This window comes from Sciurus vulgaris (assembly GCF_902686455.1).
Source record: "Sciurus vulgaris genome assembly, chromosome: 8".
In the NCBI taxonomy this organism is placed as follows: Eukaryota; Metazoa; Chordata; class Mammalia; order Rodentia; family Sciuridae; genus Sciurus; species Sciurus vulgaris.
This window is the reverse complement of record NC_136468.1, coordinates 85142110-85159751: the sequence shown is the minus strand read 5'-3', so window position 1 is coordinate 85159751 and position 17642 is coordinate 85142110. Positions and strand designations below refer to the sequence as shown.

Sequence of the window (17642 nt, the reverse complement as noted above, 5' to 3'; positions counted from 1 at the left end):
AGATTAAAGAAAACCTCAGAAGATGGAAAGATCTCCCATGTTCTTGGATAGGAAGAATTAATATTGTCAAAATGGCCATACTACCTAAAGTGCTATACAGATTCAATGCAATTCCAATTAAAATCCCAATGACATACCTTACAGAAATAGAGCAAGTAATCATGAATTCATCTGGAAGAATAAAAATTCCAGAATAGCTAAAGCAATCCTTAGCAGGAAGAATGAAACAGGGTGTATCACAATACCAGAACTTCAACTATACTACAAAGCAATAGTAACAAAAACGGCATGTATTGGCACCAAAATAGACAGGAAGATCAATGGTACAGAATAGAGGACATGGCCACAAACCCAAATAAATACGTTTTTCTCATACTAGACAAAGGGGCCAAAAATATGCAATGGAGAAAAGATAGCCTCTTCAACAAATGGTGCTGGGAAAACCGGAAATCCATATGCAACAGAATGAAAATAAACCCCTATCTAGATCTCACCCTGCACAAAACTCAACTCAAAATGGATCAAGGACCTTGAAATCAGACCTGCATCTTATAGAAGAAAAAGTAGGTCCAAATCTTCAACTTGTTGGCTTAGGATCAGACTTCCTCAACAGGACTCCCATAGCACAAGAAATAAAAGCAAGAATCAACACCTGGGATAGATGCAAACTAAAAAGCTTTCTCTCAGCAAAGGAAACTATCAGTAATGTGAAGAGAGAGCATACAGAGTGGAAGAATATCTTTGCCACTCATACTTCAGATAGAGTGCCAATTTCCAGAATATATAAAGAACTCAAAAAAACACTACACCAAGAATACAAATAATCCAATCAACAAATGGGCTAAGGAAATGGACACGTCACAGAAGATGTACAAGCAATCAACAGAAACATGAAAAAATGTTCAACATCTTTAGTAATAAGAGAAATGCAAATCAAAACTACACTAAGATTCCATCTCACCCCAATTAGAATGGCGATTATCAAGAATGCAAGCAACAACAGGTGTTGGAGAGGATGTGGGGAAAAAGGCACACTCATACATTGCTGGTGGGGTTGCAAATTAGTGCAGCCACTCTGGAAAGCAGTATGGAGAGATTCCTCAGAAAGCTTGGAATGGAACCACCATTTGACCCAGCTATCCCACTCCTTGGCCTATACCCAAAGGACTTAAAATCAGCATACTACAGAGATACAGCCACATCAATGTTCATTGCTGCTCAATTCACCATAGCCAGATTGTGGAACCAACCTAGATGTCCTTCAACTGATGAATGGATAAAGAAACTGTGGCATATATATATATACAATGGAATATTACTCAGCCATAAAGAATGATAAAATTATGACATTTGCAGGCAAATGGATGAAACTGGAGAATATCATGCTAAGTGAGATAAGCCAATCTCAAAAAACTAAAGGACAAATGATCTCGCTGATAAGTGCATGAGGACATATAATGGGGGGTGGGAAGGGTTGGGGTTAGGGTTAGGGTTAGGGTTAGGGTTAGGTTTAGGGTTAGGGTTAAGGAGGGTGGTAAGAATGGAGGAAGGAAGGACTGTATAGAGGGAAAAGAGGGGTGGGAGGGGTGGGGGGAAGGGGAAAAAAATAACAATGAATCAAACAACATTACCCTATGTAAATTTATGATTACACAAATGGTATGCCTTGACTCCATGTACAAACAGAGAAACAACATGTATCCCATTTGTTTACAATTTTAAAAAAAAAGAAATTTTGCAAAATAGCAGCGAAAAAAAATTTGCAACTAAGAAAAAAATATACCTAACTTCAGGATCAAATGTGCTTTTACTATTCATCAATCTTAACAAAATGAACTTTAAAGGTTACACATGAGCAAGGACCAAACATTATTAAAAACTGAGATGCAAAGAAACAACCAGTCACCAAAAATAATCCACAAGCTACATCAACTATTCTTTGACAATCTAAGATAATTATAAAACAACTTAAATTTAGAAGACTATTCCTAAATCTTATCTGTTTTCAAGATGCTAATTTCTTTTGTGTTCACTAGGAGAAAAACATGTTTCAACTTATAAGTTCACTAAATCAGTCCTTATTAGTACTATGAATATGCAATAATGGGCGAAATAAGCCATCAAATTTTGGAAGCAGAATATTCCTTAAGGCAAAAAATCAAACACATATTTCTTGCCTTTTCATCACTGATGATTTTCAGTACTTTGCATCTGTACCAACACTTATCTTCAGAAAATAATCCACCATAAATCTACAGAGAAAAATAAAGCAAAATTATTTGGCATCTTTTTTTAAAATGTTTTTTAGTTGTAGATGGACACAATATCTTTATTCTTTTATGTGGTGCTGAGAATCAAACCCAGTGCCTCACATATGCAAGACAAGTGCTCTACCACTGAGCTGCAGCCCTAATGAAAAGCACACTAAGTAGATTAGCATTTATTAAGTGCTTACTGTGTGCCAATAAGCATTTTACATACAATAACTTATTAAATTCTCATAACTTGATAAGGCAGATGTTTTGTTTTTACCATTCTGTACCCAACTGTCATAAGTTAGTACACAGAAGAACCTCTCCAAGTCCATTACACTATTCTGCATTTCAAATAAAAGCTTCAGAGGCTGAAGCAGGAAGATCAATAACAAGTCTAAAATCAGCCTAAGCAACTTAGTGAAACTCTGTCTCAAAATAAAAAGAAGGCTGGGGATGTAGAGTGCTAGCCTCACAAGCATGAGGCCCTGGGTTCAATCCCCAGTACTGCACCAAAAAAAAAAAAAAAAAAAAAAAAAAAAAAAAACCACTCAAAACAAAAAAAAACACAAGTATCAAAGACTTAAAATGATACTGTTTTAATGTGTGAAAACATAAACAGTTATAATTATTCTTATACCTAAATATGCTGAGTATTCTACATAAGTCTAATTCTCAACCATGGTGGAATCTATATGTCCTATCAACCAAGATATTTTTATACTTCTTACTTTATATGATATTAATGATATCAAAGGGATAAAATTAGACAATAACCTGAACAATGAATTTTCATTTATTCAATAAATTTACATTTCAGTTTAATAAAAAAGCCTAATAAAAAAACTTGGCATACTTTCAGTCATTTGCTCTGCCTTAGCACTACTGACATTTGTGACTTGATTCTTTGAAGGTGAGCAGAGGACTGTCCTCTATCCTATGCATTTTAAGATATTTACCAGCATTTCCCTGACCTTCATCCACTAGATGTCAGTATTATCACTTTCAGTTGTGACAACCAAAAAACTTCCACAAACATTTTCAAATGTCTCCTAGGAGTAGGAGTGTGGGATACAAAAATCACTCCAGGTTGATAACCACATTGTCACACATTCTCAGTTGAGGCAATATTTTCCCCAAGGGAATGAAAAGTGGCTTTTAGTGGACAGAGGAAAAGGGATCTTAGCTATTAAAATGGTTTGTAGCCCTACCTGACAACATAGATATACAATATATCTTTGATATTAAAACATGTTTAGGAAAAAAGGCCCATCAGGAAAAAACAAGTCTAAAATGCTCCTTAGGAGAGAATCATGAAAAAAGGGTTAAGGAACACTACTTTCAATGACAGAGTATAAAATTAATTTAAAACATATCAGTGAACTGGAACAAATTCACAGATTTATTTTAAAGCAAAAGTAATACACAGTGTGAAATCTAAAAACCCTTAATTCCCCAAAATGACAAAGACAAAACCAAAGACAAAAATGTGTATTAAGCAAATCAAAGGCTACAAATGATAGGTCTGTTTAATTAGTACTAAACTCTGGTTCCCTCAGCTAACATTCAACAACTAGAAGTCAAGAAAGAACACCAATAGCATGGAACCTTCTCCCAATCATTTTACTTCATTTTTTAGTACGCAAACAGATTTGGTAGCAAAAACAGATAATCAACAGTTCTAATCCAATTTCAAACTCTGTAAAAGATCAGATTATCTTTAATTAGGCTTTGTAGTAATATACCAATATAATTAACATTTGGTATAAGGCAAGTGAAAAAATGGAACATTATTATAATCCAGCTGATGCAAGAATGAGGATACTTGTATCCAGGAATAGAGCTGGGATCCAACCAAGCTGAGAAATCTGAAGTTCTTGGCTCTAAAAGTGTAAATAATCAGAAGCACCCTAACATATAAATCTGTCCCAAATAGTCTTATACTGAGAGAACAGTCAGAACTATGTATTCATTCCAATTATGCCTGGGCCCAATTTTCTTGTCCCACAACTCCATCTATCCATAGCAACTGACCTGCCCTACAAGGTGAAAAGAAGAAAACCACTAGGATCACCAAGAAAATTTTACAAAGTATAATCAGAGATGAGCAAGTAATAATTTATAATCAGATTACTATAACTGAAGCTAATTTGAATTTTTGGAAATGCAAGTGATTTATTTTATAGTCAACAGAGAAAAAGGTATTAATATTGTTAATATTAAAACCATGTTAAATATAATCATAGACTTCAGTGATGCTAACAAGAAACTTCACAAATTGCATTACTTTATCCATCTGATAATTAGTTCCAAACTACGTTCCTTCTTCTAAATTTCTTTCACATTTTTACATATGCCATTGGGATTTTAATTGTTTTAAAACTAAACTAACAGAGGTACATTATTAAAAAAGAAAATCGAAACACATAAAAGGGCTGAGTTAGTTCAGTGGTAGAATGTAGACATGTGCTTAGCATGTGGAAAGCCCTAGGTTCAATCCTCAGCAAACACAAATAACTATCAAAAGAGTAAGACCACTCTCCAACCTGTGTCTCCAGAAAATAATTTTACATTTACACTAATTTCACATATACACTAGGATGTACGTGCTACCATCTGGGTTTTATTTACATATATGTGCTTACCTTGTGTACACCATCCTGTGCCTTATTCCTTCTTAGAAAACACAGATCTAACCCTGTCTTAAGTCTCTTTGGGCTACTACAGCAAAATACCTTAGATTGAATATCTCACAAATAATACATTCATTTCTCACAGTTCTGAAGGCTGGGAAATTCTGGAACAAGCAACCAGCAAATTCAATACCTACTATGTTTCTATTCCTCAGAGACAACACCTTCTTGCTACTTTCATATATCTTCACATGGTGGAAGAGGTAAACAAGTTCCCTGACACTTCTTTTATACGGACATTAATTCATGATATTATCACCTCTCAAAAGGCCCCAACTCAGTACATAACCTTAGGGGTTAGGACTTCAACATGTAAATTCTTGGGGGGGGGGGGGGGGCGGAATTTAGACTACAGCAATCTCCCTATTTAAACAGCCAAGGCCTGGAGCAAGTCAATAAAAGGTAGGCACCCACCAAACAAAATTTATGGAGGTACTCACTCTCAGGTGCCAACTCGGCACTTGAAATACAAAGGTGAGTACCTCTGAAATTTTAACACTTGCCTCATCCTAGTACCAGCCCTCAAAAAATGATCAGTTAATATTCCAAAATCCATTAAATTTTCCAGTATAGAGTTAACAGTCAAAGAGGTGGGTGGATCCACCCTTAACTAGCTAGTGACTTTCATAGAGAGTTATCCTGGCTGTTTCTAAATTTCAGGAAAAAAAATATAAAATAATAAAAACACCTGCCTTATAAGGGCACTATGAGGATTAAATGAATTAGCAAAAAGTGCTTAGAATACTGCCCCACAAAGGAAGTAAATGTTAACTATTATTATTACTACTACTATTGTAAAATACTGAAGGACGTTTAGTTAACCCTCAGTTGTGCCCATTACAAATAATGCTGAAATTTTTTTTAAATGCTGAAATAAACATGTTTGTATAAACGTATTTGTGCACTTATAGAAATGTTCAAAGGGTAAATTCTTGTCAAAGAAATTAATGCACCCAAGGGCATCTAGTATTATGAAAAAACTGGTTAACACTCTATAGAGTCAATTATTTAAAATAAAGATGTTGATAAAGAAATAATGGCTTTTTAATTAGTCATGCTGGCAAAGTTGTTACATCCATATGGGGAAAAATATTTGACCTCTCCCTTATATCATAACCAAAAATTTGCTGGAAATAATTGTAGCCTTTAAAACAGTGAAACTTCTCGAGACTTATCCATATTGCAGCTGATATTGCAGCTGTCAGGTTTTCTTTCTGTTTTAAGACAAAATAATATTCAGTCCATTAAGTATTTTTAAATGAATATATTTACTATGAGTATTGTTTACACATTCTAAAATCCTTTCAAATAGACCCGAAAGACCAAAACTATAAAAATATGAGATGTAAGAGAGCTAACAAGAGGGATGAAATAACTATATCCAAGAATATGGCTCACCTTCTTTGGATCAAGATTCCCAAAAACTGAATTGGCATGGGGACAAACTTCAGAGAGTGAAGAACCAATCTTCATAATATCTTTATTTCTATTGATATTCTAAGAAGAAGAACAGATAAAGTTTGAGATTCAGTAAATTACTTAACAATGTTATATAACTGAGGGTTCTATTAATCATTTAAAAGATTCTGAAACATTAGACATCAGACTGAATTCTTACATCAGTAGTTTTTCATAATTAAAATGAGTTCTTATAAGAAATGAGACTAGTCTATAAAAAATGTTTACTTCCTAATTGGCTTAAATTAACTTGGAATTCAAACAAGATACCAACTGTTAGTAAGTTATAGATAAACAGGGTTCCTGGAGACTGGGTGATTCCAAAGCTAGTAAATAAAAGAGGATCCTAAAGCTAGGAAATAAAAGATAATCCTAGAGCATCTGATGGTGTCAAAAAAAAAAAAAAAAAAAAAAAAGAAGTGCTCAGAAAAAGAATGGAACATATTTAAGGACCAAGTAATCCATCTGTGTTCTTTGACCAACTTTTGTCCTAATGGACAAAACTGAATTATCTAAAGAACAAAATAAATAATGACAGCAATGGGTTATAAATAGTGGAATAAATATTCATATATATATTAATATAAGTAAATTATTAAATAATTTTAAATGATAGAGAAAAGACAGCTCTTCCTTACAGAATAACAATTAATAAATGCAATGCAAAAGGAATGAGAAAAGAAAATCAGCATTAGCCAAATATCACAGTAATAAATAATAAAATTTGTGGGTGAGCTGGGAACAGTGGCATACGCCTGTCATCCCAGATTCTCAGGAGGCCTAGGCAGGAGGATCCCTAGTTCAAAGCCAGCCTCAGCAAAAGCGAGGAACTAAGCAACTCAGTGAGACCCTGTCTCTAAATAAAATACAAAATAGAGCTGGCGGTGTAGCTCAGTGGTAAAGTACCCCTGAGTTCAATCCCCAGTACTCCCCCAAAAAAACTGTGGGTGAAAAAGCTGAGTAGAAACAAGATTAAACAGCTCCAATGTATCGTTCCCTAAAACATTTATTAGTAACAAAAGGAAAAGAGTAATTATGATGGAAAAAAAACAGAAGATACCACCTTAATCAAGCACATCAAGGTTAACATCATCAATAATGAAACATATTGACATCATGAATTCCCCAATATTCTGCACTCAGGAGGAAACATCATCATTTCTGTGTATTCCTGCCAATTTATATGGAAGAAATCATTAAACAAACTTAAATGAAGGGATACTATATGAAAAAAACTGAGTAATACTCATCAAAAATATCAAAAGTCACGATATGGGAAAATTTGAGAAAGTATCAAAGGTTGAAGACCTAGGAACACAACAAAGTACAATGTGAAATCTTAAATTAGATACTGGTACAGAAAAAAAAAAAGATCAAAAGAAATAAAACTGATAAAATTTAAATAAAGACTATAGTTAATAGCACTGTACCAATGCTAATTTTCTAGCTTTGATCATTATACTATGGTTATAAAAGAAATGAGCATTAAGGGAAGTTGGGTGAAGAGTAGACAGAAAGCCGGGTGCAAACACCTGTAATCCCAGCAGCTCAGGAGGCTGAGGCAGGAGGATCCCAAGTTCAAAGCCAGTCTTGATAAAAATGAGGAACAGAGCAACTCAGTGAGACCCTGTCTCTAAATAAAATACAAAATAGAGCTAGGGATGTGGTTAGTGATTCAGTTGCCCCTGAGTAGTTCAATCCCCAATAGCAAGGGAAAAGAAAAGTGTATACAGAAAAATTCCATACTAATTCTGCAACTTTCCTTTAGTCTAAATCTATTTCCAAGTAAAGAATTAAATACACATACGAACACACACACTCTTTCTCTCTCTCAAGAAATACATGAACAAAATTTTCAGCAAAGCTATAAAAAATATGATTACCTGTGATGACTGAACTCTGGGAGAACAGTTCCAAAAACAATATAACAAATATCAGTATCTCCATATCAAAAAAAAAAAAAAAAAATCAAGAAAAGTTAAACTAACCCCAAGAAACCTTAGAGTTAGCCCTTGTGAACATACCCCCCAAATTTGCTAAGTTCAGAATACCTCAAAATATTCCACATAGTCATACTGTTACTATATGGACTAAAATAAATGGAAACTCTTTCTTTAAAAATAGTAAGTAGAGGTAAAATACTTAAGATCCTTTGTCACTCATCTGACTGGGCACAACAATAATTCTGAAGTGTTCTAAGTGGCTTATTTGGCAGAAATCCACAGTGGCAGCAAAACAATATATATGAATAGATCTTCACCCTGAGTTGCCTCTACGTATTTCCAAATCTCTTTTTTCATGCTCATATCCACCCTAATCCCAACTAAAGCTTACAATTTGCTTCTTGAAATTAATTAGATTCATGTGGATGCCACAGTTTTAACATTTCATCTTTTCATCCATTTAAGGAATGTTTCCCAACCTTTTGAAATGTATTTAAATTTCTAAAGGAGCCTCAAATTCGAGACTTAAATCAGATGTGAGCAAATTGGGCCATTGGTTTTGGAAAATAAAGCTTACTGGATTACAGCTAAATGCACTGGTTCACATCTATATCTACAGCTGTTTTAACACTATAATAGCAAAGTTGGCAGAACTGAATAGCTGCAAAAGAGACTCTGTGGCCTACAAACTATTTCCTAACCAATACTTTTAACTTGTAGCTTAAATCAGAGATCCAAATTTAATCAACAGCTTCATAAATAAGATCAACAGAAATCAAAGTCCAGAACTGTACTAATCAACACAATAGCCAATAACTACTTAAAATGTGGCTAGTCTAATTTGAGATGTGCTTTAAGTCTAAAATACACAATGGATTTCAAAGTCTTAATATGAAAAGGTAAATATAAAAGATCTTATTCATATTTTACGCTGATTATATTTTCAAACAATATTTTGAATATGTTAAGTTGAATAAAATGTATTTTAATAAAATTAAATTTACCTGTTCCTTTTTACTTTCTTCAATGTGGCTGATACAATATATTTAAATTTATTGTGTGGTTCACATTATAAGTCTACCAAACAGCACTGGTCTAGAAAATGTTATTTAAGCAAATATATGATGTTCCAATATAATGAGCTTCAACATATAATTTACCATCCAATCTGAAGCATAGAGTGATAAAGGTACTATTAATCCAGAAACAATGGATATAGAACTAGAACATGTGGGAACCCTTTTAGGGAATATGTGCATAAGCAGAATATTTGTTAAGCAAACAGGAAAAAAAAATGAGTTTTCTTTCTCTTCTAGAGAAGTGGTATCAAGAGATACGGTAGCTTTTTCTCCTCCCTGGCTTTTTATTCACTTTACAATCAGCCACCATCTGAAGAGCAAAGAGCTTTCAGGAAAGTTCTTTGAGCTGGCATAAGAGCATTGGGAATGGTCCAGTGTTTGACATACCATCACAGGCTTTCCTATGCTCAGTCTCTAACAAAACTAAGCTGTCCCAAATCCGTGGTAATATAATTGTTTTCCTTTATAACAAAAAGGTTGAGAAAGCACTAAATTTCTTCATGTCGTGTGTGCTCAGGCAGACTTTGAGGGGTTTGTTCTGTAAGACCTAAAATTCTTGAGATTGTATGAATGAAAAACATCAGCAGGACCTATGATGGGTCCATGTGTGCTAAATATGTCCATGATAGGACCAAGCAAGCTTTCCTTATAAAGGAACAGAAAATCTTTGTGAATGAGTTGAAGAACAGCACAGAATCAGAAAGCTAAATAAATGGAATTTAATTAGAAAATGACAGTTTAAAATTTCTTTCAAGAAACAATCTTTAAAAAGACCCCTAGATGGGGCTATAACTTCACCAATTATACAATACTCTCTAGCCTCTTTAATTAGGTTGGAATTAATTATACTGAGTAATTCTGAAGTCAAAATCTTGATAGTTTTAACTTTTTTTTTACTCATTATTATGAATATACTACTCATACTTCAACTATAGTTCCAGTTATAACCAGTTATATCTTAATAATGCTTGGGGCTAAATAATTTAATAAAAAGTAGGCAGTGATCATGAAAAATATATTTACTCCTGGTTGTTTTGTTGTTGTTGGGGAAGATGGGTTGGGGGAAGGGGGAATCAACCCAGCTGCTATTTACCTGGGCCCAAAATGTTACTGCATCTTCTACATGACTTCCAACCACATCTTCGACTAAAACCAAATCACAATGTAAAGAAAATTAGAAATTAATCAATATAATCTAGCTCTTACACCCAAAAAATAATTGTAAGCATCAGTACCTTTATTATAATGTATATCTTCATCCATTTGGACAATTCCTGAAAAACTAAAACAATTCAATACCTTGAATTAGCTTATAATAATCCATCCATTAACAATTAAGACCATACTACACATGCTCAAATTCTTTCAAGTATGTTCTACCCTAATGAATTCTGTCAAAACTCAAACTCCATATTAAAAATGAGCTAAAATATATTTCCTTCAACAGTTCTATTCTTGTGAGAAAACTGTAGCTTACAATTTCATCATTTATAATCTCTATTCCTAAAATTATCTTTAACCAAACTTTTACAAATTTACACTGAAAGATACAGAGGTTCCTCAAAAGACTAGTCATGAAACCACCATGTGACCCAGCTATACCATGCCTCAGTATTTATCCTAAAGAATTAAAGTCATCATACTACAGTGATACAAGCATACCCATGTTTATAACTGCACAATTCACAACAAACTACAGAACCAGCCTAGATGGTTATCGATGGATAAATAAAGAAAATGTGTTATACATACACAATGGAGTTTTATTCACCCCTACAGAAAAATGAAATTATGTTATTTATAGGAAAAGGGATGGAACTAAAGAACATTATGTTAAGCAAAATAAGCCAAACTCAGATAATCAAGGGTCATATGTTTTCTCTCATATGTGGAAGAGAGGCAAAAGGAAAAAAAAAGTGGGGGTAACAGATCACAAGAAAATCAAAGGAAGATCTACAGAGGAAAGGGACCAAGAGATGGGAGGGAGAGGGGACGGGCTGAGGAGTGATACTGGCCAAATTTATGTTGCTATATTGTATGCACATACAAATATGGAACAAACCCCATCATAATGTACAACTATAATGCGCCAATAAATAAAAGGGGAAAAAATTAAAACAGGAATAAATTTACACTGAAGATGTCATGCATTTTGATCACTTACATAAATCAAAACTTTGGAACAATGTACATTTTTCATAATAAATTAATACCTTCTCAAGAGGAAGGCTTCCATAATGTAAGCAAAGAGAAACATCACAGATGCTTCATACTGATAACTAATTTTACTTAAAAGGCACAGAGGCTGCTGTTTTTTGAAAATACCCTGAGACTAAAGACGGTGAAATATATCAAGTTTTGCCCATGACTCCAAAAACAATTTCATTACATACCCTTATACTTTCCCAACCGCAAGGTATTTCAAAATAAGTGTCTTCCACTTTGTAATTTTATTCTGGACACACTAGAATATTGTACTTTCCATTCATAAATACTGAAGGAAAATAAAATGTTTTAAGTGTTCCAATACCGATTTTATTTCCTTCTCAGAAAAAAAGTAATTAACAGAAGATATATATCAACAATCTGATATATATCAACTTGGCATGATTAGCTGGCAAGACTTTTTCTCTTTTTTCCCCCCAAATACTATTTTTATGATCTTGAGTTTTAAGACAAATACTCTGTGCAGCTATATGTTGTACAGGACGAAGGGAGAGGGGAGTTGAAAATCAAAAGCTCTTCACAGAACAGTTTTTAAAAGACCAACATCTTAAAGTCTGTCATGTTTTTAAAAAGTACTTTTTTAAGAGCTTTAAAAGTTATCTATGAACACCACTATACCAAAGTTTGAACTAAGCTCTCTCAGAAAAGGTTATTAACCCTTCATAACAGAAAAAAAAAAGGCTCATAAAAATCTCAAACTTCATTCTTATGATTTTTGTTACAACTTTAAAAATTTTTTTTTCTTCAAATACACTAAATGCCTTTCAAACATCTTCAAAATAAGGATTCTCCAATACTGGTCAAAAGTAATTTTTAAATTCAATTGACTGAAAACCTGTAAAACAAAATTGGAATCTGTTTAGAGAGATTATGTTTCTCTGTAAGACATTATGTCTGAAACTTAATTAAAAAAAAAAAAAGTTTACTTTGGAAAACTCACCACTTGTCCTAAGAAGCTAATTTCTACCAGTTTTTAAATCTTATTTTTAAATGATTTGCCCACACGACCGACCACGCAGCACTGCCGCAGTACCCACTTTCTTCCACTGTGGATTACCAAACCTCCACTTCAAAATGAGAATTTGTACGAGGCAGGCACAGGTGGCTTGACTCTTGTTGTATGAGGGCCTTTGGAAATTAAGTGGGGCAGATTTGGTGGAAAGGGAGCAATTAACTCCACCGCAGCACAGGCCTGGGGTCCCGATCTTCACCAACACTCAGGCCTGTTATCTGCTGGCCATTTTCGCTTCCAGGCACCGAATTCTGAAACCGGGGTGCCCGTGGCCCCTCAGCGGCGCCAGGCGGCCCTACGCGGCCCCACGCGGCCCCAGGGTGCAGAAGGCCGGAAAATAGGCCTCGACCCGAACTGGAGCCCTAAACTGCAACCAGCCCCAAAACTAAGGTCCTTCAAGCAGCCACCATCCCACCTGCCACAAGGACTCCTACTGACCTCACATTTTCCGTCACAGACGCTCTTGAAAAGTGGCCCTGGCCCCACATGTCGAACCCTCCTCACACCGCCGCCCGCCACAGTAGAAAGCCCTCGGCCGAAGCCGCGCACGTGCAGACGCTTACCGCGCGTGCTTCGGCGCCTCGGGACCCACACTGCGCTTGCGCGCACGGCGCTGAGCCATCATCCGGGTTTAGCGGAAGCTGCAGCCACTTCAGGTGACCGCGGAGGCGGTGCCCTTGTGCAGAGACCTGCACGCCTAAAGTAGTACTGAGGCTGCGTGCTGGCCATTTACAGACCCGGATCACACCTGTGGGCCAGTGGCTGGTTCAGTTTTTGAGCGTTGAACCACCAGGCAACACTGTGGCGTGCGATTGTGTGGTCTTTCCTAATTTATTAATACGGGGTTAAACCTCAAAACTCCCAAACTACATTTCCAACATATTTTGTACAAGACGCAAATGAGAAAATTACCTTAATAATAGAAAATGTGTTTTACAAGTCAGTTGCTTTACATGCGTTTCTAAACCCGGCTTTAGCATACGCTTTCTCTTGCCGGGTTTTTTTTCCACGAAGTTAAAAAGTAAAAAATTTAATGTACTTTAGCTGTAAATATTGCACGTTGTGGCAAATCTTGCACAATTTAAAATTATCTCCAATTAAATTTTACAGCTTGATTGAGGTATAGGTTATGCACAAAAACTGCATAAGTGTACACTATGTTAAGTGAATAATTATATATACTTTTGAAATCACCACCATAATCAAGATGAGTATTTCCATCAACCCCAAGAGTTTTCACACAACTACTTACAATACCTGGCTCCCCCTCATCTACCTTTTGACTTACTTTCACCGTACATTAGTTTGCACTTTCTAGAATCACTATTAACAGAATCACACATCAAGTAAAGACCATTCATAGCTCTGTAATTTTCACAACCATATTGAAATGATCCTTAAACAACCCATAAAAGGGACTTAGTTCCCTGTTTACTACTGTTTTTTTTCCAAGGAATTTGCCCATTTCATCTAAGTTCCCCCCCAAAATTAACATAAAATTATAATATTCCTTTAGTATATATACTTTTGGTATCTGTAGAATCTACAATCATGTCACCACTTTCATTCCTAACGTTAATAATTTGTGCCTTTTCTCCTCACTAGTCAGACTATAGGCTTATTGGCCTCAAAAAAAACTGCTTTTGAACCGGAGACGGTGGGGCATGCCTGTAATCTCTGCAGTTTGGGAGGCTGAGGCAGGAGGATCGAGAGTTCAAAGCCAACCTCAGCAAAAGGAAGATGCTAAGCAATTCAGTGAGACCCTGTCTCTAAATAAAATACAAAATAGTGCTGGGGATGTTGCTCAGTGATCAAGTGCCCCTGAGTTCAGTTCCCAGTACCCCAAAAGGGAAAAAAAACAAAACCAGCTTTTGGTTTCCTCAATTTTTCTGTGTTGCTTTTCTATTCATTTCAATTTGTGCTCTGACTTTTGTTATTTCCTTTTTCCTATCTACTTTAGTTTTCTTTTGCCTTTTCTCCTTCTTTTTCTAACTCTATAAGGTATAGGCTGAGGTTTCCAATTTTAAATCTTTCTTCTTTACTTATATAAGTATTTGTGTTATAAACTTCCCTCTGGCACTGCTTTAGCTATGTCCATTCAGTTAAAAGTACTTTTATTACCCTTTTTTGTTTGTTTTATTTTGTTTTGACCCATAGATTAGATGTGTTACATAATTTTCAAATATTTGGAGATTTTTCAGATATACCTGTTATTGTTTTATAATTTAATTTTGTGATTAGAGAACCTATTTTATGATCTGAATCATCTTAAAAGTGTTGAGACTTGTTTTATGACATAATTTGACCACTCTTAGTAAATGTTCCATTTGTACTAAAAAAGAAAAGTCTATTCTGCTGTTACTGTTTTGTACTATAAATATCAATTAGGTCAAGTTGGTTTTAGCATTTTTCAGGTCTTATACATCCTTACTGACTATATATCTACATGATACATTGGTTAAAGGAGAATCTTCAGTTATTAATACTATCCTGCTCTGTGTAAGAAGCACTAACACAAGCAGCAAGGTTTATCTGCATAGGCCCAAGGATTCTATTAGCTTCAAACTGCCAATTATATATACTTAGTATATATTATATACTTCTACAATTCTCTCTCTTTCTTCTTTCCTCCCTCTGTCCCTTCCTTCCTTTCTTTCCAGTGCTGGGGATCAAACCCAGGGCTTGCTTGCACATGCTAGGCAAGCACTCTACCACTGAGCTCTTTTAATCCTGAGCCCTAGATTATTTTCTTTTTAATTAACACATAATCATCACACGTTCTTATGGGGTACAGTGTGGTATTTCAATACATACACACATGTGTCATGATCTAATCAGGGTGATTAGCACTTCCATGTCCTTATCACTTCTTTACCTTTGGAGTCTTTTAGGTGCTCTAGGACTCACTTGATTCTGAACTATTCACATTAGAGTGAGAAATGAAAGGGAAGAAAAGATGGGGAAAGCCAGCTGGGATAGGGAGATTCCATGTTCTCAAGGTCCATGTGGGAATGTGCAAGACCAGAACCCACGGGCTCCCAGATCTTCTACAAGCATCTTATTGGGCTCTCAACACCAGAGTCCAGTCCTGAATGTGAGTGTATGAGTCTAAGTATATGTGTGCATGAGTGTGAGTGTGTGTGTGCATGTGTATGTGTGTGTGAATGTGACTATATACCTAAATTTGCATGTATGTGTGTACAAGTGTGTAAGTGTGGGTGTGTGCAAATGTGTGGGTTTGTGGATATGTGTGCGAGTGTGTGTGTGTGCCATTGTGTAAGCTAATGTGTGTGTGTTTGTGAGCATGTGTATGTAAATGTGTGTGCATTTTTGCCATTGTGCGTGCATGTGTGTGGGTGTGCACAAGTGTGTGTAAGCATGTTTCTGTGTGTGAATGTGTGTTGTGAGTCATGTGAGTATGTGTGTCTGTGTGTTATTGTGTGTGTGAACATGTGTGTTTGTATGTATATAAGGGTGTGTAAGAGTGTGTGTGTGTGTGCCCAAGTGCGTGTGCAAGTGAGTGTGAGTTTGCTAGTGTGTGTGAATGTGTGAGTGGGTACAAGCGTGTGTGCATGCGTGTGTGGAAGAGTGTGTGAGAAAGGAGGATTGCAAGTTCATGGCCAGCCTCAGCAACTTACACCCTAACCAACTTAGTGAAACCCTGTCTCAAAATAAAAAATGAAAGGGCTGGAGATGTGGCTCCGTGGTTGAGCATCCCTGGGTTCAATCCCTGGTACCAAAATTAATAATAATAATAATAATAATAATAACAACTACCGAACCAAACACATTCAGGGAAACTGTGTCTAACAGTAATGCAACCTTCCAACCCTGACATTTCTCCAACAGCCAAAGACCAAAAGCCACATGGTGACTGTGCAGATGAAGGGGAACAGTGGCCCGTGTTCCAAGACAGGGGCGAAATCCCCATCCATGGAATGTTCTGTGCTTGTCACAGGCACCTCCTCTCACACCCTCCAAGACTAGGCACTGCAGTTGACTGGAGACCATCTTTGGCATTCATTACACTTAGAAACCAGAGCAGCTTCCCCTGTAGAGATCAGCCTGGGATTGTATCTTGCCATGTTTCCAAGAGACCTAGGAGCCCCTGAGACTTGTGTTGTATATTTTGGCACAGAGGAAGGAGCTCTCAGAGAGTTGGCCAGTGGCCTTGTCCTTCTAACCCACCCTCCTGGCCACCGCTAGCAGTCGGCTTAGGAATGGCTGGGCCGTGCTTCCTGCCATATGGACCATGGATGGAAGGCTGAGGCATCTTGTTCTTGGAGGCCAAGGAGGGCAGGCCTGATTTCAAATCCTGCTCAGCCCGTGCATCATTGCTGTTCTTAAACCAGCCCCTCCTCCCATCAAGACTTGGTTTTCTCATCTGTAAAATGGAGATGCTCAGGTGACCTGAACAGGGCTACGATGTGTTAACCCATGGGCAGACTCTTAACAGGCGTGACACACAGTGGGCCCTCGTTGCATAGTAGAGTTTTGCCTTTTAGTACAGCCTCCAACCTGAACAGGACGTCTTGCTCAAGCATTGGTGGCATGCTGGTTGAATCCCTCTGGTGCAGGGTGAACAGTTCACCACCTGTCACAAAGGATCTTCTGGATAGAAGAGCTTGGAATACCAACTGCCAAGCTGGTGTGTATGCTGGTGGGTGTGTTAATAACCCCCCAGGACGTTCCTATCCTCATGTCCAGAGCTTCTGCCAACATCAGGGGCCTCAGTCCTTCCACCATGGAGAGCTGAATTCTGCCAACAACCCCAGAGCTTTCAGTGGCAAACACAGCCCTGTCAACATCTTCATTTTAACCCAAGGAGACCCATGTCACCCTTCTGACCTTTAGAACCTGAAACAATCAGTTTGTATTGTTTTAAGTGCTAAATTTGTAATAATCTGGCATGACAACACCAGAAAACTATTTAACATGTGCACCTCCCCTTCCTGTATGCCTGCCCTTCTCACCCAGGC

The 17642-nt window shown here is 36.5% G+C and overlaps 1 protein-coding gene across 1 annotated transcript in view; it reads right to left on the bottom strand.

Moving 5' to 3' along the window:
• The window catches only part of STK31 (serine/threonine kinase 31), a gene marked incomplete at both ends in the record, with an annotated part of 86693 nt that extends 73542 nt beyond the window's left edge, over positions 1-13151 (bottom strand). The window contains 5 exons of the mRNA XM_079152629.1: positions 2178-2252; positions 6344-6442; positions 10519-10571; positions 10661-10707; positions 13102-13151. Coding sequence (XP_079008755.1) covers positions 2178-2252; positions 6344-6442; positions 10519-10571; positions 10661-10707; positions 13102-13151 — 324 coding nt within the window. The remainder of the gene's footprint in view (positions 1-2177; positions 2253-6343; positions 6443-10518; positions 10572-10660; positions 10708-13101) is intronic.
• Between the last annotated feature and the right edge of the window lie 4491 nt (positions 13152-17642).